The 24,014-nt window shown below is 46.0% G+C and overlaps 3 protein-coding genes across 8 annotated transcripts; all 3 read left to right on the top strand.

Moving 5' to 3' along the window:
- Window positions 1-6,469: 6,469 nt before the first annotated feature.
- On the top strand, window positions 6,470-10,671 carry LOC120652312 (phosphatidylinositol 4-phosphate 5-kinase 6-like). 6 transcript variants are annotated; one of them, XM_039930092.1, is made up of 8 exons: window positions 6,475-7,792; window positions 8,333-8,497; window positions 8,593-8,758; window positions 8,854-8,967; window positions 9,256-9,449; window positions 9,555-9,637; window positions 9,713-9,797; window positions 9,980-10,671. In XM_039930092.1, the coding sequence occupies exons 1-8, from the start codon at window positions 6,660-6,662 to the stop codon at window positions 10,269-10,271; spliced, it is 2,232 nt and encodes a 743-aa protein (XP_039786026.1). In that variant the 5' UTR covers window positions 6,475-6,659; the 3' UTR covers window positions 10,272-10,671. The 6 variants fall into 6 exon arrangements, 3 of the variants coding, with proteins under 3 accessions (XP_039786025.1, XP_039786026.1, XP_039786027.1); XM_039930093.1 differs by having other exon boundaries at window positions 6,476-7,792; window positions 9,558-9,637; window positions 9,980-10,648; XR_005666518.1 differs by lacking the exon at window positions 9,980-10,671 and having other exon boundaries at window positions 6,471-7,792; window positions 9,537-9,637; window positions 9,713-9,748.
- A 2,053-nt stretch (window positions 10,672-12,724) lies between these two features.
- LOC120648131 lies at window positions 12,725-13,099 on the top strand. Its single transcript, XM_039924881.1, has one exon. It carries the CDS (start codon window positions 12,725-12,727, stop codon window positions 13,097-13,099), a length of 375 nt encoding a protein of 124 aa, XP_039780815.1.
- A 6,789-nt stretch (window positions 13,100-19,888) lies between these two features.
- On the top strand, window positions 19,889-23,708 carry LOC120652313 (phosphatidylinositol 4-phosphate 5-kinase 4-like). Its single transcript, XM_039930094.1, has 8 exons — window positions 19,889-20,246; window positions 21,357-21,521; window positions 21,612-21,777; window positions 21,863-21,979; window positions 22,113-22,306; window positions 22,384-22,490; window positions 22,575-22,644; window positions 22,929-23,708. The coding sequence occupies exons 1-8, from the start codon at window positions 20,221-20,223 to the stop codon at window positions 23,224-23,226; spliced, it is 1,143 nt and encodes a 380-aa protein (XP_039786028.1). The 5' UTR covers window positions 19,889-20,220; the 3' UTR covers window positions 23,227-23,708.
- Window positions 23,709-24,014: the final 306 nt, after the last annotated feature.

The raw sequence follows: 24,014 nt of genomic DNA, 5'->3' as shown, positions 1-24,014 counted from the left end.
TCCTTCCCGTGGAAGAAACAGAATGGAATTTTCTCTCTTCGACTGCCGCCATCTCTTCGGCCTTTGTTGTGTCGTTCTTCGCGATGGTGATGATCATCGCGGTTGGATCTTTCTTCATGGTGGTCCCTCTCGCCTTTGCCCCTGTGATGGTGTCTGTGCTATCGGGGCTCCTCTTCGGACACGTTGTTCATTGTTCTTCTCTGCTTCGACTCGTCAGCGTGCCATGGTTTTGAATGGGACCTCTCGCTGCTTCGCGACTTCTTCTACTCGTTCTCCTCCTCGAGCCTTCTCCTCTTCGCCCGGTCGGATATGCAGTATTCTTGCATTATCTCGAACAACTTTGTCATTGTCTTCGGCTTGCGCCGAGATATGTATTCTCCGCATAGTCCCAAGTTGATTCCCTTCACCACAGAGTCGATGATGCTCTGGTCGGCGACATTGGGTGCTCTTGCACGAAGCTTCATGACGCTCTGAAGATATTCTTGCAAAGTTATACTTCCTTGCCTCAGATTGTGAAAATCATAGGATGTGACTTCGCCGGGCCTCACTGCGCGGAAACTTGCACATAGCTCGAGGCGAAGCTGCTTCCAAGACAGAATGGTTCCTGGTGGGATGTTTGCATACCATCATTGTGCCAAGCCCTTCAATGCGAGGACGAGCGCCTTCGCTTTACACGCGGTGCCTCCTCCTGATGCTTCTATGGTGGCTTCGTATTTGAGGAGGAACTCTTCGGGGTCTGACTCCCCATCAAACTGCAGCAATATTGCTGGGTTGAGGCGATGGGGCCACGACACCTCCTCCAGCTCTTCGGACAATGGTGATATTCTTTGATGCCTTCTTCGGTAATGCTCTTTGGCGTCTGACTCATAGTGGTCAGAGATCTCTTCGACCGACACGAGTTTTGGGCGGAACCTTGGTGGTTCTTGTTGCCGCAGGTTGACCCCGATCATCTCCTTCGGCGGTGGTGGTGGTGGAGGTGCCTGCAATTTCTCAAGCTGCAGCCGCTGGGCGCGAAGCTTCTCCTGCATCGCCTTGCAGCGAAGCACCTCCTCCCTCAACTTGTTGTACTGCTCTTGACGTTCTGCTTCGGTGAACATGGTCTGCTTTCCCTTCGCTCTTGCCGTCATCTGTGGCCCCGAAGGTTCTGCTTCCAAGGCCTGCTGCTGAGCCCTTCGCGCGCTCTTCGATGCGAGCGTCGATGCGACGCATCGCCGCTATGTCTTCGGCTGAGACACCGAGGTCAAGGAGGTTGACTTCAAGCTGGCCATCTGCAAGGGCGTCGACGGAGACGCCGTCGCTGTTAGCCCCGTTCGCCTGTGTTGCTGCCGCTTCGGCCTGCGAGGGTGTTGCGTCGTCGTCGTGTCCTCCGAAGTGGCTCCGGTGGTTCCTCTCTTCTTCGTCGCCGCCATGTGGTGTATCGAACCGACGGGTGGGCGCCAAACTATTGGTGGAGAGCGTCTCCGGAACGGAGGAACACTACAACAGTAATAAATACACACGCAAAATAAGGAGGAAAGGTTCTCTCTATTCCAGATGTCCCATCAATGCACATTACAGGGGGTATTTATAGGTGGCGTTACACCTCCCATGTATGATTACCCTTTTACCCCCTTACAACGGTCATGTTCTCTAAATATTCCTGGACATGCACGTGATCTCTCTATTACAGTGTGGGTGCGGTACAGCTCAGCAAGGCCCACAACCCCAGACGGTCCTCTTCACCCCGATAGACGAAGACCACGGGGTCTACGGACCACTCATGACGCTGGCGTCGCCCGATCTTCGCCTGTCTTCGCGTTCCGTCCCGAAGAATAGCGAAGACTGTCCACCTCTGCGCTTGCTCCTGGCGTCGGCTTCAGTGCTCTTGGTGTCTTGTCTTCGCGCACCTTCGACGACCGGACCGAAGGTGGTGTCCCCGACATCTCAATTTCAGTTCCAACCATAAGGGTCCTAATCAAAGCTATGTGGCGTTACCCTATTCTAGCTAGGCATCATGTCCCTCTCCAATCTCGTGAGTGTACGTTCACCTGTCTTGCGGTTTCCGATTTCTCTTGCTCAAGTACAAAGCAACAAAACGGCACAGGCTTTGTGGCATGACAATCGATGGCTACTTATGATGGCGCCGTGTATGCTTAGCTGAAACAGATATTTTTCACAATAATAATCCTCCTCCTACGGTTAGCCAACAAATTGGCTACAAAGATAAGTATGCACTAAATCATCATAATTATTGTGTCAAAGGGTAAATTAAACACATTGCAGATAGTCAAACAGACAACAGTTATCTATCCATTGTACAACCTGATTGTTTAAACTGTCTGTTTGTGACAGACAGATATCAGCTGTCTACAATGTTGTACTTGTTCTAAGAGTGGATCATGGTGCGTTTAGTTCCCAAAAACGAAATTTTTTGGATGTCCCATCAATGTTTAACCAGATGTCGGGGGGCTTTTCGAACACTAATTAAAAAACTAATTTTAGAACTCACTTGAAAACCGCAAGACGAATCTTTTGAGGCTTTTGACCGCATCATTAGCACATGTGGGTTACTGTAGCACTTATGGCTAATCATGCCCTAATTAGGCTCAAAAAATTCGTCTCGTTGTGTACATCCAAACTGTGTAATTAGTTTTATTATTTAATTACATTTAGTGCTTCATACATGTGTTTCAAAAGGGAAGTGAAAATTTTTGGGTGAAAATTTTTGGAAACTAAACGGCCCCTCAATCTGCTGCTCTCTTGACGAATGCTATCACCAAATCAAGTACGGGAAACGAGAGTATTATATAAGGATAAAAAACCCCAATAATATACGAGGAAGGAAATCATTGTTGCTAAATAGTAATATCGAGAGAGAGGGAGGGGGGGAGAGATTTTGCAACGCAATCGAAGAGGATCCCCGCCCGTGTCCCACTCCCAGCACCGTCCAATCCCAGAGCGGGATCGAGCGAGCGAGCTACGGATGGCCGGTGAAAGGCGGGGCAGCGAGGGACACGGCGTGGATCCGAGCACCCCGCCCCCGGGGCCCCCGGCCGGCCACCGTGTCGCCCGTCCCGGCGGCAGCCAGCGACGCCGACGCCCCGCTCCCTCTCGCGCGGGCGCACCCTTTCCGCGCCATCAAGTGCCGCTGTGCCAACGGGGCCGGCCAATGGCGGCGGCCCGTCCGTTCCCGGGCACAGCTCCGAGCGCTAGTCATTAATGGCGAGCACCCGACCGTGTCTGCTGCTAGCTTGCTCCGTTCCGTTCCGCTCAAACGGCATATGACTACTAGTAGCTTTGAACTCCAATAAAGACATGTTAAAAGTTGTTCCCAATTTTTCCACCCAAAACTTATTATTTGCCAATTTCCCAAATAAGTATGGAGAGGCAAAAAAATCTATCTCCAATACTTTTCTATTTTTACTGCAAAAAAATAAGAAATTGTAGTCCCACAAGGATTATTTCGCCGGAAACGTCGAGGAGGAAGGGCGACCAGGAGGGGAAAAGCGGTGCATATTTTTACGCACAAAGGAGATCAATTTGTCAATTATTAGGAGATGTGGAGCTAGGATGGTGAACTATTGAAGAATGTTTTTCCTATTTTTAAAAAAAGGCAAGGATGAGGAAGATATATTGGGAAGCGTTGGAGATACTCAGCATTTATTCCCTCCGTTCCACAAAGATTGTTCGTTTAAATTTCAATTTTTGTCTCACAAAGATTGTTCATCTCGAAATCGGCTGTAGAAATAGTATACTCCTAGGTACATTTCCGGTGAGAACACGTGGTGTTTAAGAATGGGCGACAGGGTGAGGGAGACAAAAAAAAAATTTTTTGAGCAAAGGCTGAGGGAGACATTGGAACACTGCAAAGTTTTCTTTTTTTTTCCCCTTTGGAAGTGCCAATAGACGTCGCCTTTGGTAGGCTCCATTTGGAAGGGCTACTTCTTAAATAACTTCACCAATAGACGTCGTCTTTATTTTCCGGCTCACCTATGAAGCTAAAGCAGATGAAGAAAAATAAGTGGCTTCATATATATCCTCTAGTTCATTTGTATCTCGACTTACAAAATAACTTTATCTACAGTGTCTTATTTATATGAAACAGGTGAAGCCGAAGGCGGTAAAAACCTTCGTTGGGAATCAAGAAACTAGCAGCTTTTTATTTTTGTGCTCCCTTTTATTTTTATATGTAACTCTTGGTGCTTTTGACCAGCTATTTTAATTGGGAACATATTAGATGCAAACCAACTTCTTCATGCAAACTATGAAAACTTCAATCTGGGTTATCGGATCAATATCCAAGAAGAGGGACGCAATGGGTGGGAGAGGGGATTTGCAAAAGTGTGATTACCGAGCGGGTACAGATTATAAAATTATTCAATCTCTCATGCCTCTTGGATGTTGATCGATGATTCGGATTGAAGTTTCTATAGTTTGCACGAAAAGATTGGTTTGCACCTAATACGTTCCTATTTTATTTTGTTACCTCTCTTCCGCGTCAATATATTATATATTGGCAGCAAGCTAGCTTCGTCGTTTAATAAAAAGGAACAAGGCCAGACCAATAAAGATTTATACATATACTTGCTCCTTGGTATGTAATGTCTTGATCGAATGCTATATAAAATACATATACAAATTATTATTGCCATTATATATTGTGGAATCATCATTCAAGTGTACTAGAAGCAAATCTTTGGCCCATACAAACCATCCAACGGCTATAAGCATTTTTATTGATTGATATACACGCAAAAAAAAGGATCCAGCTGTTGACGCCTTGATGGAATGCAATTATTTGCAAGGATTTTACGGATCCAGAGATAATATTCCAGAATAGAAAGGCTAAAAAATCACGAGGAAAACAGAAAACAAGCAGGCACCTCGCTGCACGTTCCATTCCCTTCCACCACCTCCCTCTCCTCCGCTTCTGCCCCTCCGCGCTGGCCAATCCTCAATTTTTTGGGAAAATTTGCCAGAGGACACCGTTAGAAGTTGTTCTTTGCTGTAGACCATTAAAATTTTGTGGCTTTGCCAAAAGACATTATAATTCTGTGACCACTTGCTGTAAGACACTAGACCACTTATAATATTCAAGTTTAATATGAGGATACTGGAAATGACTAATCTACACTTCCCTATCTTCTACCTGGGCATGACTCGATTCTACCCCCAACCGGCCGATTCGGGTACATCGTCGCCCTGCGAACCAGGGTTCACCTAACCGACCGGTCTCCGGTAACCGCCGGGCTCCGGTTCTGGTTTACCGGACCGGTTGCCCCGGTTACCGGTAGAAACCGGTCAAATTCAAATTTAAATTCAAAAAACTCAATTCAACCGGTTCGTACCGGTATACCGACCGGTTTACCGGCCGGTTTGACCGGTTTGAATTCAAATCCAAATTTAAAATCGCATGTGTAACCGGTATACCGGCCGGTTAGACCGGTTTATCGGCCGGTTAGACCGGTTTACCGGCCGATTTGACCGGTTTAACAAGTGGGCCTTAATGGGCCGTCTCATTTTTTTCATTTTCTTTTTTGTTTTAACTTTAAATGCCCGAAAAGTATGTTAAACGAACGAATTTTTGAGAAAATTTGACACCATTAGATTCATTGCACCTTGAAGTATTTTTAGGAATTTTTTGGGAATTTTTCATTTTTTGAAATTCAAATTTAAATTTTGAATTTGGGCCGGTTTGGTACCGGCCCAAACCGGAACCGGACCGGATCGGTTACCGTAACCGGTCAAACCGGACCGGTTACCGACGGTTCGGTTAACCCTGCTGCGAACTCATCGTCGCTGATGCCGCCTGGAGGAATCCCCGCCGGGATCGAGCGCCGCGGCCGCCAGGAGCAAGCCCCACTGTCGGAATCGAGCGCTGCGGCCTCCGGGAGCAAGCCATACTGCTGGAATCGACCACCACGGCCCGCTTGAGCGAGCACCGCATGGAGGGTTGTGAGCAGGCAGACATCCTCAACCTCCTGGTCGTTGCCTCCCCGGCGTTGATGGTCGCGCCAAGCCGTGCTCCCCTAGCTAGTCCCCTTGGTCCTCGTTGCGGGCTTGCGGCGTTGTTGCCCGAGCTGCTGGTGGACAAGCAGGCAAGCAGCTGCTGTAGATCCCGCGATGAGCACCTACAGCTTAAGCGGATCACGACCACGACCCAGCAACGGCAGCAAGCGCAACGAGTTGATGACTAGCAGCCAAGCCTCCATGGAGCCGGAACAGTGCAGAATGAGGTGCTCCAATCCAAATCCACCATCGGCGTTGAGCGCGAGAGAGAGCCGGCCATAGCAGCGGTAGGGATATAATTGTCCTGTATGAGTGTTTTGTGACCCATTTGGATAGAAAATATTATTGTATGAGCTATAGTGTCCCCTGACAAATTAACATAGAATTGTAATGTCTCTCAGCAAAGTCATATTTTTTAGTGGTCTACAGCAAAAGACACCTTTTAACGGTGTCCACCAGCCAATTTTGCCCAAATTTTTTTTTTTTTGCCCTTTCCCTCCTCCCTGGAAGTGGGCCGCCTCCCGATCTCTCCCCCACCGACAATGCCGCCGCGCCGCGCGCGGGCGCGCGGCCGCCGGCGCTGCTAGGACCCCCGCGCGACCCCACGCCGCGCCGCGGCCGGAGAGAGAGAGAGAGCCCCCGACCACCACCCGGCGGGCCCAGGCCGACCAATGCGCGAGCGCGCCCGGCACGCGACCCGCGTGTCACCGATGCCGCCGCCCGCGGGTGGCGAGGACCCCGACGCCGACGCGGCGCCCTCCTGCAGCGGCTCCGCCGACGAAGGCGACGCGCAGACGCAGGAGCGGTCGCTCCCCAACGGCGACATCTACACGGGCCAGTGGCGCGGCGCCGTGCCCCACGGCGCCGGCAAGTACCTCTGGGCGGACGGGTGCATGTACGAGGGCGAGTGGTGGCGAGGAAAGGCCACCGGCCGCGGCAAGTTCTCCTGGCCGTCCGGCGCCACCTACGAGGGCGAGTTCCTCGACGGCTTCATGCACGGCGCCGGCACCTACGTCGGCACCGCGGGGGACACCTACCGCGGCGCCTGGGCGAAGAACCTCGAGCACGGCGCCGGCGAGAAGCGCTACGCCAACGGCGACCGCTACGACGGCGAGTGGCGCGCGGGGCTCCCCGACGGCTGCGGGCGCTACGCCTGGCGCGACGGCACCGAGTACGGCGGCGGCTGGCGCGCGGGGCTCATCCACGGCCGCGGCGCGCTCGTCTGGGCCAATGGCAACCGCTACGACGGCGGCTGGGAGGGCGGCCGTCCGCGCGGGCAGGGCACGTTCCGCTGGGCCGACGGCAGCCTCTACGTCGGCTTCTGGGGCCGCGAGGCGCCCGGCGGCGCCGTCTACCAGAAGGGCGTGTACTACCCGTCCCCCGCGGCGGCGGGCGACTCCCCACGGGGGCGCGACCCGAGGGACGTCTTCGCGCGGGAGCTGCCGGAGTGCGTGCGCTCCGGCACCGAGGCCCAATCGGCGCTCACGTCTCTGAGATCGCTCAAATGGCTGATGCGGTCGGTCAGCGGGCGCGGGAGCTCCTCCTCCGGGCGGAGCAATGGCTCGGGAGGCAGCCTCGTGCACTTCTGGGGGTCCGATGGAGATGTCAAGTGTGAACTTGGGGTTGGGGACGACTGGAGGCGGCGGAGTGTCAGGGAAGGGAGGGGGCTGCCACCGCCATCACCGGCCCCAGCACCGCACCTGGCCAACATCGCGCCTTTGCGGGTGATGAAGCGGCAGGGGGCGAGCATTGCCAAGGGGCACAAGAACTACGAGCTAATGCTCAACCTGCAGCTCGGGATCAGGTGCATATCTTGGCCGTGGTGATTATCTGCTTCATTTATTTTGGTGTGACCTGTAGCTGAACCTGAAGTAGTCGAAAAGCTTGAAATTGCAATTAGGTATCTCATTGGGTCTCTTCAATAAATCTACATTGGGCAATGCTGCCTCTTTGTGACAGCCTATATCTACTTTTCAGAAAGTAATGAAGCACATAAACTTTGCCATCATGCAAAAAGCATCTGAAGCCTTGTAGTGCAGAGTAAAATGGCTTCAAACTGGAACAACATTTCATGTTCCGGATTTTGATGAGCAAGCAGAGGGGATTGGGTGTTGTATTTTCATCAGCGAAGCACTGCCTTCTGAAGTGTCATCATTAGTTAAAACCTGAATCAAATTGTATTTATATCAGGACCTACTTTACTCTACTAATCACGTTATGTGCTACATATACATAAGCGCCATAGATTCCTAATTCTTTTCAATTTGTTCCTATCTTCAGAATGTCATATTTCTTTCTGACAACAGAAATAAATTTCTTATTCCTGAATGACATTATGGAATAGGCATGCAGTAGGAAGACAAGGTCAAGCTATATTAGACCTGAAATCATCAGCATTTGATCCAAAGGAGAAAGTGTGGACAAAATTCCCTCCTGAAGGCTCAAAATATACCCCTCCACACAATTCGTGTGATTTCAAATGGAAGGATTACTGCCCAAAGGTGTTCCGGTTGGTCATCACTCTCATAATAAAGATGCATAGTATATGTTCTTAATCATTTTATAGTGTTATGCTCATCAAAGCACACATATGTTTAATATCAGGACTCTTCGTAAGCTGTTCAAGGTTGACCCAGCTGACTATATGTTGTCCCTCTGTGGAGATGATGCCCTTCGGGAGCTTTCATCCCCTGGCAAGAGTGGAAGCTTCTTTTACTTGACGAATGATGATCGCTACATGATAAAGACAATGAAGAAAGCTGAAGTGAAGGTATATCTTTTGCTGTCTTTTTCCAAACGCTTTCTAAGCTTCTTAGATTGGCAAAAGTTTTGTTCTCAATATACGGATTACCTATTACCATACAGATGCTTCTGAAGATGCTTCCAGCTTACTACAATCATGTCCGTGCATTTGAGGATACCTTAGTGACAACGTTCTTTGGTCTACATTGTCTAAAGTCTGGAGTACAGCAGAAGAAGGTTAGAAAATTATATATTGTCCATCCCATCCTCAGCATTTTTCCTAGTTTCTTTTCCTTGTCTTTTTTAAATGGATGGCAGGAGCTAATATTCACTAAAGAGAAAATAGAGTTTCAAAGATAAAAACTGACAGCAAGTGGTTTCACCAGGTGGATAAACACTTACACACCAATTTCACACCAACACCTAAAACATACAATTGCATACCAAAGCATTATCCTTGTCATTTATCTATGAACAGAACATATCTGTGGCTGATTGCATGTGTCCTTCATACTTACTACTCAGGTTCGTTTTGTCATAATGGGAAATTTGTTCTGCTCTGATCATACTATCCATAGGCGATTTGATCTAAAAGGATCATCTCTTGGCCGTATAACTGACAAGCCACCTGCTGAGATTGATGAGTATACAACTCTGAAGGACCTTGATCTTAACTTTATCTTTCGGTTACAGAAACAATGGTACCAAGAGTTTCAAAGGTGTGAACATCTTATGCATGGTTCTCATATCATTATGACCTAAGAATGATCAGTAACCTTGTTACTTTTACCATTGCGCTAATGTAGATGTTAAATATCTTGAAGCAGGCAAGTGGATAAGGACTGTGAGTTCCTTGAGCAGGAGAAGATTATGGATTACAGTCTATTGGTGGGTGTACATTTTAGAGGTAAGGAAGACATATCTGCTTCTGCAGGTTGGTTAAAAACTCGAATCCTGACTTGGTTATGTGCATTCATTGAAGGTGCCGTTGACGTTGATGGTGAAAAACTTGCTACACCTCGCCTTTCAAGATGGGACAGGGATCACTTTCGTTCTGATCCAAACAGGTAATGATCCTTAAATATATTAAAATCCTAGTTATTGATTCTTTTTTTATCTAGTCACTTTGTAGAAGGTACCAGAACTCAAGTCACCATTCAGTTAATTAGTTCTTGAGCCTTCTAATGTGATGGTATTCACACTTCATGCATTCTGACAGTAAGGTGATTAATTTTCTTTGACTGAGCAGGTGGTCGAAAATTAAACTTGGGGCAAACATGCTGTCAAGGGCTGAACTGACAACCCGAAAGAATGATGGTGATATTTTTGGAGAGCCAACTGGGGAGTACTGTGATGTTATATTGTATTTCGGGATTATTGATATACTTCAGGACTATGATATTGGCAAAAGGCTAGAGCATGCTTACAAATCTTTTCAGTATGATTCAACATCCATCTCAGCGGTCGATCCAAAACAGTATTCCAGACGCTTCAAAGATTTCATATACAAAGCTTTTCAAGAGGATAAAGTAGACAGTTGAAAGCATTTTGAGACCTTGTAGTCTGTGACTTGAAAAAGCAAGAGATCAAGCTGAGAACAGTGCAGTGCGACAATTTTCTTGATAGACTTGTACATTATCGATTTACTGCACCATACAGGAGTTCAGCAGTTTCCTTAAAAGGCACCAAGACCATAGTTGCTGAAGCTCCTAGTGGTATTTCCAGGGATCGGATTGGCGGTCATGTAAATACAAGCAATGTGCACAGATACAGAGTTCAGCAATATCCAGAAACATAGGAAATGTAAGTGACAGAATCAAATTATACATAGAAACATGCAACCAAAAGTGCAAACCAATTCAGGGGCTGTAAACGTTTTTCCTCAGGAATTATTTTCCTATCTGGGAGCCTTTCAATAGATTGAGGGGAAAATTTTGAGAATTCTCAGTCTTGCGCTTCACATTTGTGGATGAGGCGTCCAAATCCTATTTTAACTCCTTTTCTGTTTTCCACCTCAAAATCTTGCATGTCATGGCATTAACAATTTGTACCTCTATCTCGTCATCCATTTAGGGCGTGATTGGTTCACTTCCGCCTGCATCCTAGCTCGTGCCGAGCATCCAGCCCCCAGCAGCCAGGCTTGCCAGGTGCAGCAGCCTTTTGTTTGGTTGTTTCCAACCAGCTGAGCTAGATGGAGTTGTTGTTTGGTTGCGCAGATGAAAGCGCCCAGCGCAACAGCTCGCTCACACTCTCACCGCACGAGCCAGGCTCCGGGGAAACGAGGAAAATTTCCGAATCACGGTGAATCGATCCGATTTAATCTTGCAAGGTGGATCCAACCAACACAATATATGTAAGCCCCGTCGGGTCACACACGTCAACTGTTTCTATCATCACCCCGATGTCTGAATCACGCCTGCCAAAACCCGGGTAAAGGGTCCCTCACGGCGAACTCTCGGAGAACCCGGAGGCGACATACCATCCAACACCCGTCATCATTCCACTACCAGAATAGCGGGTCGTGATTCAAAGTATCGTTGCAAATCAGGTAATTAGCTTACCGGTTTCGACTACCTCCTACTTCCGGCATGTGGTTAGCACTGTTCAATCCTCGATCAGCAATGCCAACAACGGTACGGTCCTCAAATGACACAGGCGGAGGCTACCTCCCTCCATTTCTTATCCAGAACCAGCTCATCTCCGCCCGGTCTTCATTTCTCTTTGCTTATTGATTCCTTTCCAAACCACTTGCCATCAGAAACAAGACCTTAAATCTCGCGAGTGACAGGAATCACTCGACCTCTACCGAGATTCTACTTAGCAAAGCATTTCTAACGACACCTGAAGACTAGTATAGACTCACGGGTACCTAGGGAGAACGTGCATACTAGGGTTCCATACAACTTCTAGAACGTAAATGCACAAATACTTATATAAACATTGAATACTGAAATTTGGGTTATGCTCCGAGGCTTACCTTGCAGGTCAGCGGGGTTAGCAACTTCTTCTAACGCGTGCTCAACGGCTTCCTCCTGCTGCTCTTCTGCTTGCGGCTCCTGGATCGGCTCAGCGACCAACTCGTAGATAGTTCCGTTCGCGGCGTCTACACATATGAAAAAGATGCCATGCATGCGTTAGGATAACCGTGCGATGAAGAAATGTATAAGTGCTCATGATTGGAGGTTGCGCGATGCAATGCAATTGAAAGAACCGACAGAGCTGACATGCATCTATTGAGTAGCCACCACAATGAAAGTAATAACTGAATGATTTGAGGACTGATGTGCGGTTCAGAGTTCCACTTATTTTAGCCTGAAGTGTTTCCTTCCAACAACACTACTAAACTCGCTTTAAGAACGTTAAGCATATACATAAAACGGAAAGAGGCAAAAAGCATTTCTTACCAACGGCAAAATAAAGGAAGACAAAAGCTAAAAACTAAATAAACACAAAAACATAACATGCAGCAAGGATCTAACAGCACAACTTATCTGGCATGAATAACTACTAATAAGGAGTGCAGAAACAATTTACCAACATTTATTGATATATACAAGTATTATTTTTAATCCCAACAAAACAAACCGAACACAACAAGGTCTACCCAAAAGCACATAGACTCTAGATTTGAAACTTTTACAGTGAGTTACACATGCCAGGATTAATCTACTACACAAATTTCATAATTTTTAGAGCCACCAAGCCACAGATATTAAATAAACTAGCATAAACACAACCCAAAATTTTAGCAGGGGTAAAACTGACATTTCACATGCATGAGTATTTTTCCTTTGAAGATCTTGATTTAAGAAAACTAATAAAATTTATTTTGTATTTTTAGCATTTTTCTGTAATTTGTGATGCATTTATGAAATTTCAGCCAAAAATAAATGATTTTGGAAACAAAATAAAACCTAAATAGGGGCTGACAGCTGGGCCCCACTGGTTAGTGAGAGGCCCAGCTCCCAGCCCCCTCCCCTGTTTTGCCCGCGCAATGGCTGGCGCGGCCCGGCAGGCTCGCGGCGGCGCGGCTCTCCCCCGCCGGCGGCGCGGCATGGCCGACCGCGGCCAGGGCGGGCCGGAGGAGCGGGGCGCCCGGCGGCCGAGCAAGGCGTGCGTGGGGGCAGCCCAAGGGCACGTGCGGGGCAGGGGCGGCGGCGGCGCGCGGCGGCGCGGCCACTTCGGCCAGCGCAGGGCCAGGCGGCGGCGGTGTGGGGCGGGGCGAGCACCAGCGCGGTCGGGCGGTGCCGTCGCGCGCGGTGGCGCGGCCCTGTGCCGCGCGGGCACTGCTCGCGGCGTGCGGCGGCAGGAGCAGGGTGGGCCGATGGTGGCGCGGCAGCGTTCTGGCGCCGGTAGCGCAAGAACATGAAGGGAAAGGGGTTGGGGAGGATGAGGGCATCGCGTCCGAGCTCATCGCGGGCTCGATTTGGGCGGAGGGTGGCCGGATATAGGAGATCGACAGCGAGGGCGGAGCTTCGGCGAGGACGTCAATGGCGGCCGGCGATGGCGGGCTCGATTTGGCCGCGAGACGGCTTAATCGAGCTCGTGGAGGGGCGGAGCGGGTGCTGGGCGAGGTTGCGCAGCTTGGGGCGCAGCGAAACGAGGCGGCGCGGCGAGCTACGGCCGGTGCAAGGCGACCATGGCGGCTCTGCTCGACGAGCTCGACCCGAGCTGAAGCAAGAAGAAGGAAAGAGAAGGAGGAATGGGGAACGAGGCATCGGGGAAGGATAAGAACGAGCGCGTGCGGACGCCGAGGTTCGCCACGACGGGCGACGTGTGGCGTTGCCGGCGGTCGGTCGCGGTATGGGCGCCGAGCACAGTAGAGCCACAGGGAGGAACAATGAACCAGTTTGACCGAATTTTGACTCGATTTGACTGTCCAAAAACTCAAATTTTTATGTAGCAACTTGAAATTTGGCCAAAATAGAAGTTGTAGAGGAAGAGAAGATCTACAACTTTTATTTTGGGCGAAAGTTAATTTGGAGCTCAAATTAGGGAGAAAAATGTGGTCGAACACGGCTAATTCCATATTTACCACGCAAACTCGATTAACTCTAATGACCTTCTTAAGCCTGTAATGAGCGAGTTAACACGTGATTAGCACCTTGATTAACACATGGGTGTTACACTCGCTGCTGCGCACCCCTATCCGGTCCTCTGCGCCTCGTCCCGATCCCCTAGATGAGTTCGCCGTTGCCCCAGCTCTCTCCCAGGCCAAGCTGCACCTCAATCCCAGTCCCGGTCCGCTGATTTCGGCAAGTCCGGCGAGCTCGCCGCCGCAAACCCCGCCGCCGGCGCAGTGCGCCCCCTCCCCCTCCGCCTGGCCATTCGATCTATATCGGACGGTCCAAATTAGATCTTACCCATGTCAACAGCCCCATACTGGTCAACCCTAGGTGCTTTTGCAAAAGAGCCCCTCGGTTTTCAGGAAATCAACCCGCGGTACATTCCAGTTCAAAAATAATTACAAAACAGCCCATTATTTTATGTTTTGATCCCTATACTTTTCTAGAATAGAACCCGCCATCCAGGAGCTGGAGTTTTGCATGCTAGCCCCCAAGTTTAGTGTTTAATTATGTTTTAGTCCCTCGGTTTCTTTACCCAGAGCCCCTGTTCTTTCAAAATTCTTACAAATAAGCCCCTAGAACCATGTTTTAGCCATAACTTCTCTGTTTTAGCCCCGTTTTCATCAATTCTCGCACTCACGCGATCCTTGCAATTTGTGCAGTAGCCTTATCACTTTGTTATCCTTTGTGAGTACACATTTTTGTGTCTTACAAATCTTTTCTGTTAGTCCTTAATCCTTTGGTTAATCGCGACTAGATCCCTGAAGTACCATTTAGTCTATAGAATCGCCGTTTTAGTTCTGTTTTCTGCGTTTCTTGTGCTGTCGTAACCGTAGCAGCGAGCCTTATCCTTTAGTGCGCTCTTTTAAAGATTTTCTTTTGTTTTGTGTATTGTTCTTAGTTGTACTTTTTGTTTGCTTTGTATGTTGCCCAATGTTTGCATCGAGTAGAAAGATCGCCGTTTGAAGATTGGAGGATCAAGAATTCCAAGTGAGCAAAAGCTGAAGAGCAGTAAGAGTAGCTTTTCATTGGAGAAAGGCAAGTGACCCTAACCATCCTTCTATCTATGCTTATTTATGAGAATACTTGATTTAATGGGAACATAGAGAACTACCCAAGAAAACAGTGCAACCACAATACCATATGGCTCTGGTCTTGGCTAAGTAATTAGATGATCTATATGTCGTGTCTGGGACATTTGATTGGTGAATTTTTGGGTTATCAAGAATTGATGGAGCGGGTGAAAGAAGCTTCGTCTTCTGAGGTACTGCAGAAAGCAAGGGACCAGCGCATACATATAGTGATTCTGTGGAAAAATCTCGTAGCGTTCCTATGCAATCATATCTCGGAAGTGTGATATTGTGCCTGATCAGCACATGCGTGGTTGGGTTCAAAGTTCTTCGGAACTTTTACGCGAATTGTGGTGAAAGTGTACAACCTCTGCAGAGTGTAAAACTGATATATCAGCCGTGCTCACGGTCAAGAGCAGCTTGGACCCTCACATGATTAATTAACTTAAAGATGGATTTAAATTATTTTTTGGTTATTTCTTGTGACCTTGCTGAGTATCAACCATAAGTGTACTCACCCTTGCTTACTGCTGCTCAGAAGGAGAAAGTTGTGGTGAAGTCTATTGAAGATGTTGCTGAGTTCTAGGCGTACGCAGCCCCCAGTCGATTGCTTGTGAAGTTTGAAGCCCTCGTTTCCAGGATAAGCTGTATAACTCTGATAGTCTTTTAGTTGTTATTTTTTTCTCTTTTTTGTGATACTGTTACTGATTATTCACTTATAATGTCACTATATGTATGATACTTGATCCGGACATACATATAGTTATGCATTCTGTTTTATTCTTAAAACCGGGTGTGACACATCAAGTGCATCAGTTTTTGGTTTGCTTGAAGGTCAGCTTGTGATGATGGCAGTATGCTTCACATGCTAGATTCTGTAATCTTGAGCGTAGGTTTATGACCTGCTAAATTTTCCACGAATTAGTTTGTCCTGCAAAAGGACCCATCCTTAATCTATATCTCTTATAAAAATGATCCCCACTCACGGTCATTGATTGTTATTGCTCTGAAACCACATTGAGCCACGTCACCTTTTTTGTTTCAGCCGTTCAATTTTAGATACAAACTACATCCTGACCATCTGTTCTGGAATATCAACGGTCTTGCGCTTCCTCTCCCTCAAATGATTTCACTTCAGTTATTAGAAAAAACATCAATCGCACCACTCAATATTAATCACACCACTCAAACGTCATCAATTTTATTTCAGTTATTAGCCTCCAACAAGTCTTATAGCCCCTCTCGATATCTAATCGAGTTCCATTTTATTATTCTTGCCACTTTGTTTATAGAGTTATCTAATCGAGTTATATTTTTCTATGTGTTCGATTTGATTTTTATAAATTATTATTGATTGAGAATTCATTAGAAACTATTCTTTTAATCCCGCAGCAACACGCGGGGAAATCACCTAGGACGGCTAATAAGTGGAACCGATTGATGCCGGATGACGTTATCTCTTTTGAATTAAAACCAAACAGCACGGAGGCTCGGTTTTTAGATCGGATGGTCCGTCGTCAGAGCGCCCCATGATGCAAACCAAACAGATGTTAGTGGCTTGACCAACTTGTAACGCGTTAAGGGAACCGGGCATTTTTGACAAGTTCTTTTTTCTTCTCGTGATTGATTTGTAAACAAATGGACAATGCTAGCTATTTTTACGAATTTTGAAGCTAGAGGAAGCACGTTAATGTACGACTTAGAATTTGTGTAGAATTTTGATATGTACTATATATTATGCAATTTTAATACAAGAAAAAGGAAAGTAAAGAACAGTAAGAGATTCTATAAAATTTTAGGTGGAAACATTTTTATCAAAATATAAAAAACACATAAAATAGTCAGGCGATCAGAAAAATAATAATAAGGTAGTTGTGGTATTGTGGAAGCTAATAATCTGTAAGCATACACACCCATAACCAAAAAAAAATACACCTTAGTCATCCTTAGAAAACAGCTAAATTGGAGATAAAATAAAATGTGATTCTTGGAATATAGAAAGCCATATAAAACATAACCATGCGTCCAACAAGTGGGATGCAGTGATTTTATCAATATCAAGATCCTCAGTTTCTTAAGTGCTTGTAGGTGTAGAGTGTGCGTGTATTATTCATGGTGTTGAGTTTAGGGTTTATGCAAGTTAGGAAAAATAGTTACGCCGTGGTTCCATTATTCAATAAAATAATGAAAAAGATTAAAAGAGAATACCTTCACTCCCACGTGTTGTTCTACACCTTATCTACATTCAACTAATTACTGAATAAATTTTCAGTAATAACCGCTGCATGCCATTATTGCACATCATTTTACTGAACATGATTCAGTAATTGGGTAACTCGATTCAGTAATTTCTGGTTAGCTCGGTCGGTAATTTGCATTGATTGCTGGGTGTAGATTATATGCTACACCTAAGCTATAGAATTTAGCATTATGGTAACTTTAATTATGTTTCTAGCGTAATACTATAGTGTTGCATATAACTTAGAGGTGCTATATGCGCACAATGTACAGTTGTATACTTTCCAGGCTTATACTCCCTCTGTCCTATCAATCGTTGCTTTTCTAGATACACCGATTTTGCTATGCACGTGGACATGATATATATCTAAACTAGGTGAATCCCCGCGCGTTGCTGCGGAATTTGAGAGAGAGCTTTTCGATGATACACAGATGGTTCAGATTTAATAAAAATGATTACAACTTGTGGGTGGGTTAGCGGAGTGACAGAAGGAGACTGGTGGCAAAAAATGACTGTTCATTTCATCTACCACTACCGGTTTATGTAATGACATTGAGTTGGTGGCTTCAAGAATGGTGTGATTAGTTTCATCTCAAATTGCAGTTTGACAATAGTAATTTTGTTGCTATATTTTGAATGCATTTGATATTATAATTTATTATGATTAATTAAAGTATTGTCCCGGTGACTATTTGTGAAGACCGGAGGGAAGCAACTTTGAACTTTCGTACTACTATGGAGACCCATATTAGTGTTCAACAAATCATGATGCGCGCGCGCACACAACTAAGCATATGCGTACTATGAAGCGATCATCAGCAGGCTGGTCGAAGAGAGATGCGAGGAGGGAGGAAGGTTCTGAGCTTACTCGCTGATGCAGGGCGGCTGCCCGCTGGAACCGAATCCTCTAACATTCTTGCAATTAACTGTACTGCACTCTCAATTTGGCGTGTGTTTTTTCTCTGCCCTGTCCACCTGTTTCTGAACAAACTGAAATCGAGAACGCCATTACACCAAAGCTAAGGCAAGTAGCGTAGCTCCGCAAGCCTGCAAGGCAGGGATAGCAGCATCCAACGACCATCCGAGAAGATTCTACGGTTCACCGGCGAAACGGCCTCGGCGGCACTCGCTGCTAGGCCTCCACGGCTCCGCGTCGTCACCCTCGACATGCAGCGTGTGCAAGAGTGTTGAGGAGGACGAACCTGGTCAGCGAGGCGTCCTGCCTCGACGGCGACCTCCGGGTGGCGGATGAAGCTGTAGGCGGTGAGGAGGCCTAGCAACGAGCGCCGCCGAGGATGAGAAAGCAAGAATAATGGGCCACATTGTTGGGGCAACCGGCTGGTCCTTTTTATCCGGCCGAAGAGTGCATGCATGCACTCAGGCGTACGTTTCCAGCTGGATGCTTCGTATTATTACCTGGCCGCCCCCTTCGTATTACCTGGACGCTTGAGCTGCCGTACAGGGTGAGTAAAGAAGAGGCACCATTTGAGCCGTTTGAGCTGCCGGGCTGAGTAAAGAGGAGGGGAGGTTAGCTGCTGACGTGGCACGCTGAAAGTTGAGAGAAATCCAACCATGACTTGTAGTGGGTTGCTCCTATATAGTTGTACTAGGTGATACCCCGCGCGTTGCTGCGGGATTTCTTAAATAAAATTTTAACGTGAAATTTGAAAGTAGAAAAATTAAGAGGATTGCATGGCAACATTTACAAAAAAATCGATGGAAAATATAAATAGATGGCCCTAGTGGACGTTGATGTGACATTTGATATAATGAGTTCCTATATGATGCGGGTAACTTGCATGTTAAGAGAAATAGAGTTAATGACTTTAGTGGGTGTCATGTATATAGGCTATATAGGTGATATGAATTTTACTTGCATGTTATTTTTTATCAGGATCCGGTAGAAATCGATAAACTAACAGAAGTAACATCAATATAATATTTGATCACATTATAAAAGAATAGGTGCTCAAAGAAATAGAGTATGTATATAAGTCTTTACGTTAATAGATTAAACATTAAAAGTATTGCAAAAATAGAGTATGTATATAACTTTACGTTAATAGATTAAAGATTAAAAGTATTGTACATAGTAGAGGTCATATGGACATTTTCTTGTTTATTGAATCTCGTAAAAATCGATAAGCTAAAAGAAGAAACACCAATGGAATATTTGATCACATTATAGAAGAATAGGCGATGAAAAAATAGAGTATGCATATGATTTTACTTTACTTAATTAAAGATTAAAAGTATTGCATATTGTAGAGATGACAGGAACATTTTTTGTAAATAATAAGATAGTTGAAAGTTAGTGGGACACTTAGTGGAGAATGAGGTGGATACCTTGCATGAAGAGAGAAATAGTTAGTGGGTGCTATCTATATAAGATATATAGATATGATGCATAGCAAAAACTATGCAACTAAAAAGGCCAAAACGTAGAACTTTATTTTAAATACAGCTGCAATTTGATCATAGATGTTAGATTTGCAAATATAGAGAAATAGATAACCATAGACTAAAGTCTAGCTAGCCACGCAATTTTAGCAGTACTTAATGAACAGATGACATTGGTGCTGAGAAAAACTGATGGTATCTTGGGAATTTAGAATAGACACATGGTGAAGTCTAAAAAAGGGTTGAAAGTGGCTGGAATTATGCAAATTCAAGGCTTTTCGAGTAAAGCTGGAGCCTGAAGCAGGATGACGTGCGCGGCTGCTGGGGCGGCACGTGGTAGGGAGACGAACCCGGGAGAGCACAGCTCGGCGGGGCGGGCAGCGAGCGGGCGCGCGAGCTCGGCGTCGTGGCGGAGCAAAACTTCCGGGAGCGGGGGAGGAGAGAGAAACTATGAAAAGATCCGGTTTTGCGGGGCCGCGGGTCTGGATGGGGACAACACGTGCGGCATTGCGGAGAGGAGGTGCGAGGGTCACGCGGGAGGAGGACGAGGACGACGACGAGGGGGCGCGCCGCGACGGTGAGGGTGGAGGACGCCGGCGATGGGAGGGGGCTGCCGCCGCCGTCGCCGGCGACGGGGCCCTACGCTGGCGGCAGGTCGCGAGGCCCGCGGCGGCAGGGAGAGACCATCGCCAAGGGCCACAAGAACTACGAGCTCATGCTCAACCTGCAGCTCGGCATCAGGTAGGTGCCCACCCTCGCCCGTTTCTCATTTCTCGATCCCATTGGTTCTTCTGATGATCCCTTCCAAAGCAAAAATCATTTCTTGATTTACCTCATCAATCCAGTCAGACATCCGGTGCAAAACGTTCTACTTGGGAAATTGTTCCTACATGCGGTTGTTGATTTGCAATGTAATGCCATTGCCATGAGGGCCGAGGAATTTGCATTGGAATTCCATTTGCATTTGGTTGGTTATCTTATGTTTACCATTAGATAATTCGATCATCCTGGTTCGATGCCAATGTAAAAGTTGACAGATTTTGCCCTTTTTGATGAGAACCTATATGATTGCTAAACAGAACACGTGCGGTTCCTAAACAATGTGAAGCAATGATTGATGATCTCTGGGTCCCCTTCCCATCCAGTCATTGAACATTGATATGGGATTTCATCATTTCAAGTATATATAACCTGTGGTCATTCCGGTATCTTGCAACTGTTGAGAGCTATACTAATGGTGCCTAATGTCCTGGACAATTATTGGCATAGAAGAGAGGATTGGTCTGCCTCTGCTAACTGATTCGGGAGGGCATGAATGATAACACCGTGTGCCTTTTTACTGAAAATATAACAGGCAGGGATGAATGCAGACAAGTACTTCAGAGCTTGGCACATGATTTTTGGTTGGATGCTCATGCACGGAAAGTCATTTTTATATAAGGAGCACCCAATTTGTAATTAATCATAGTAACTTGAAAGTATAAGAGTTTATTGTACACAGAGAAGTCCAGATGTAAAGAGACTACAATAAGATCCATGATGACGCCATGCTCTTTAATTTGGCATTTCGGCTTAGGGCAGCAGCTTGCCGATTGAAATAGTACAAGAGCTCAGCCCTTCTGCACTGTAGTTTTCAACAGCATAATTTTTTCTGAGGACATTAAGCAGTGTAGCATAATAAGAAATATGGAGCTACCTTGTGGCAGAAGAATATAGAATATTTTTTCTTTACTATTAGATAATTCAGTTATCATGTAGAGATGCATATTAATTCTCACATTAAGAATGGCATACACCTTTTAGTAAGTATGTTTATGCCCCAATCATCTATTCATCTTTTCTGCATAACAGGCACGCAGTAGGAAAGCAAGGTCCAATTACACTTGATCTTAAATCATCAGCTTTTGACCCAAAGGAGAAAGTATGGACAAGGTTCCCTCCGGAGGGCTCAAAGTACACCCCTCCACACAGTTCTTGTGATTTCAAGTGGAAGGATTACTGCCCACAAGTATTCCGGTTGGTCATCACTCCCAGACATAATATTACACAATCCCTATTGTGGCATGCATGACATTAGCAGTTAATTTGTTCTGGACTGAATCTCAGGACATTGCGCAAGTTGTTCAAGGTTGATGCCGCAGACTACATGTTATCCCTTTGTGGAGATCAGGCTCTCCGGGAGCTCTCATCACCTGGTAAAAGTGGGAGCTTCTTTTATCTTACAAGCAACGACCAGTACATGATAAAGACGATGAAGAAATCTGAAGTAAAGGTTTGTGCATTCTTCCTCAACTTCAAAGATCATCAGTGGTTTTATTCTTAATCAACTGAACATTTGTTGTTATAATATCATATAGATATTTCTGAAGATGCTTCGAGCTTATTATAATCATGTCAGGGCATTTGAGAACACTCTAGTCACAAAGTTTTTCGGTCTTCACTGTGTCAAATTAGCTGGAGCGAACCAAAAGAAGGTCAGATTTTAGTATTTATGTAATTATCATGGTATAGCTAGTTAGCTGTGATGATGAGTAAGACTGACTCTTTCCTAGCTTACTTATCATGGCTGTATCCTGACTGTTTATTTGCTTTTGCACTATCACCCAGGTTCGTTTTGTCATAATGGGGAATCTGTTCTGCTCTGATTACCCCATTCATAGGAGATTTGACCTGAAAGGTTCATCTCTTGGACGTACAACTGACAAACCACAGACAGAGATTGATGAGTACACTACTCTGAAGGATCTTGATCTCAACTTTATATTTCGACTGCAAAAACATTGGTGCCAGGAGTTCCAAAGGTGAGTGATGCTAGGGCTGACAAGAAATCACAACAACCTTACACATATTAACGTCGAGGTTAAATCTGTTGAAGCAGGCAAGTTGACAGGGACTGCGAGTTCCTCGAGCAGGAAAATATCATGGATTATAGTCTCTTGGTTGGTGTACATTTTAGGGATACTAGGGATAGGCTATTGACCGGAGGTTGGTTGAAACAAAACTATTTTAATAATCTTTCACATGGTTATCATGTACCTTACAAAGTGCATTGCCCTGCATTACTTGAAGGTTCATTCGATAGTGACAGCAGCAGAGGATCATCGCCTCACTTGTCTAGGGGAGATACGGATGGAAACAGGTAAAACAAGATAGTCAATTATTCTTGACTTGGGTGAAACTAGATACCAATTGAAATACTTGCTAGATGCAACAGCATTCCCATCCTTTGATTCATCATGCCTTAACCTATTTCCCAAGTGGATCTGCTTGATATGTCTCCCCACAGACACCCATATGTCAAACATGGAGGCCAACATTTTGGCAGTCCCTTGATGTTTGCTCGCTGAGTTGGCTCTAGGTTGTAATTTGGCTGCATTAATGCATTGTTATGTTTATTGTAACAAAGACTGTTCGTTTGGACAGGTTCGCCAAGATAAAGCTTGGGTCAAACATGCCGATAAGGGCTGAACGGACAATAAGAAAGAGTGACATTGAACCACAGATTATCGGCGAGCCTACTGGAGAGTTCTACGACGTTGTATTATATTTCGGGATAATAGACATACTTCAAGATTATGATATCAGCAAAAAGCTTGAGCATGCATACAAGTCTTTCCAATATGACCCAACATCCATTTCAGCAGTCGATCCAAAACAGTACTCAAGACGCTTCAGAGACTTCGTATTCAAAGCGTTCCAGGAAGAGAAGTTTGACTTGTGAAAAAACACATGGAAGCTCAGGAGCCAGTGTTGCTGCTGACATGGATACCACCAGTGTTGAAATGTAGAAACATGGCATTGCTCGCACTGTGGCAGAGCTTTTGGTGACCTTGCTTGCTACTTCCACACCAGACTGCTGCGCACGACAGAAGCTTCAGTAGAAGGCATCAGGTTGATGAAGCTCCTGACTGCGGAATCTGAGGGATTCAGCTGGCTCTGATGTAGGAATAAGGCTCCAACTCGAAATATCGGTGCATTTCAATAAGCAGGTTCAACAGTATTTTTTCATAAAATAGTTGCTTGGCAAACTGCTGTTCGCTCAGCTGCATTTCTACAGCTGCTATTTACACTGCACTGTAATGCCAAGCTACGCCTAAAACAAGTATACGTGCATATAGAAATCACTGATATTAGTGTAGACGCTGACAAACCTACAGAGAAATTTGTAATGACAGTTCAGGGATGTAAATCTTTTTTACATGAGGCGACAGGTCACAGTTCTTCTGCTTATCTGGTATAGTGCTAGTAAATACGTACATGGAATCTGTATTCTGATGGAACTGTCGGGTTCGTTGGATGATTTTTACCCACATAACATGTGTTTCACCTAGATGCCGTGATGTTCAGAATGCTTCAGCTTTGATGGTAAACCTTTTCACAGAGACGGATGCCAGGCAATAGCATTATGCTGTTGTTTTCCTTTTTGATGAAACGCCGACCACAATTCCATAATCCAGTCGTGCATTGGTTACGTCGACTCTGCCGACCACTCGGGACTTGCTATTTATT

This window comes from Panicum virgatum, chromosome 9K (genome assembly GCF_016808335.1).
Source record: "Panicum virgatum strain AP13 chromosome 9K, P.virgatum_v5, whole genome shotgun sequence".
NCBI classification, from domain to species: Eukaryota; Viridiplantae; Streptophyta; class Magnoliopsida; order Poales; family Poaceae; genus Panicum; species Panicum virgatum.
Note: the sequence above shows the minus strand (reverse complement) of the source record. Positions and strands in the feature narration are given on the sequence as shown.

Coding starts and splice junctions, on each gene's coding strand:
- LOC120648131 (XM_039924881.1), top strand. CDS start 12,725: ATGGCTGGCGCGGCCCGGCAGGCTCGCGGCGGCGCGGCTCTCCCCCGC.
- LOC120652312 (XM_039930091.1), top strand. CDS start 6,660: ATGCGCGAGCGCGCCCGGCACGCGACCCGCGTGTCACCGATGCCGCCG. Junction 7,793..8,332: donor AACCTGCAGCTCGGGATCAG/GTGCATATCTTG, acceptor ATTATGGAATAG/GCATGCAGTAGGAAGACAAG. Junction 8,498..8,592: donor TACTGCCCAAAGGTGTTCCG/GTTGGTCATCAC, acceptor GTTTAATATCAG/GACTCTTCGTAAGCTGTTCA.
- LOC120652313 (XM_039930094.1), top strand. CDS start 20,221: ATGCTCAACCTGCAGCTCGGCATCAG. Junction 21,980..22,112: donor CTGGAGCGAACCAAAAGAAG/GTCAGATTTTAG, acceptor ACTATCACCCAG/GTTCGTTTTGTCATAATGGG. Junction 22,491..22,574: donor GGATAGGCTATTGACCGGAG/GTTGGTTGAAAC, acceptor CATTACTTGAAG/GTTCATTCGATAGTGACAGC.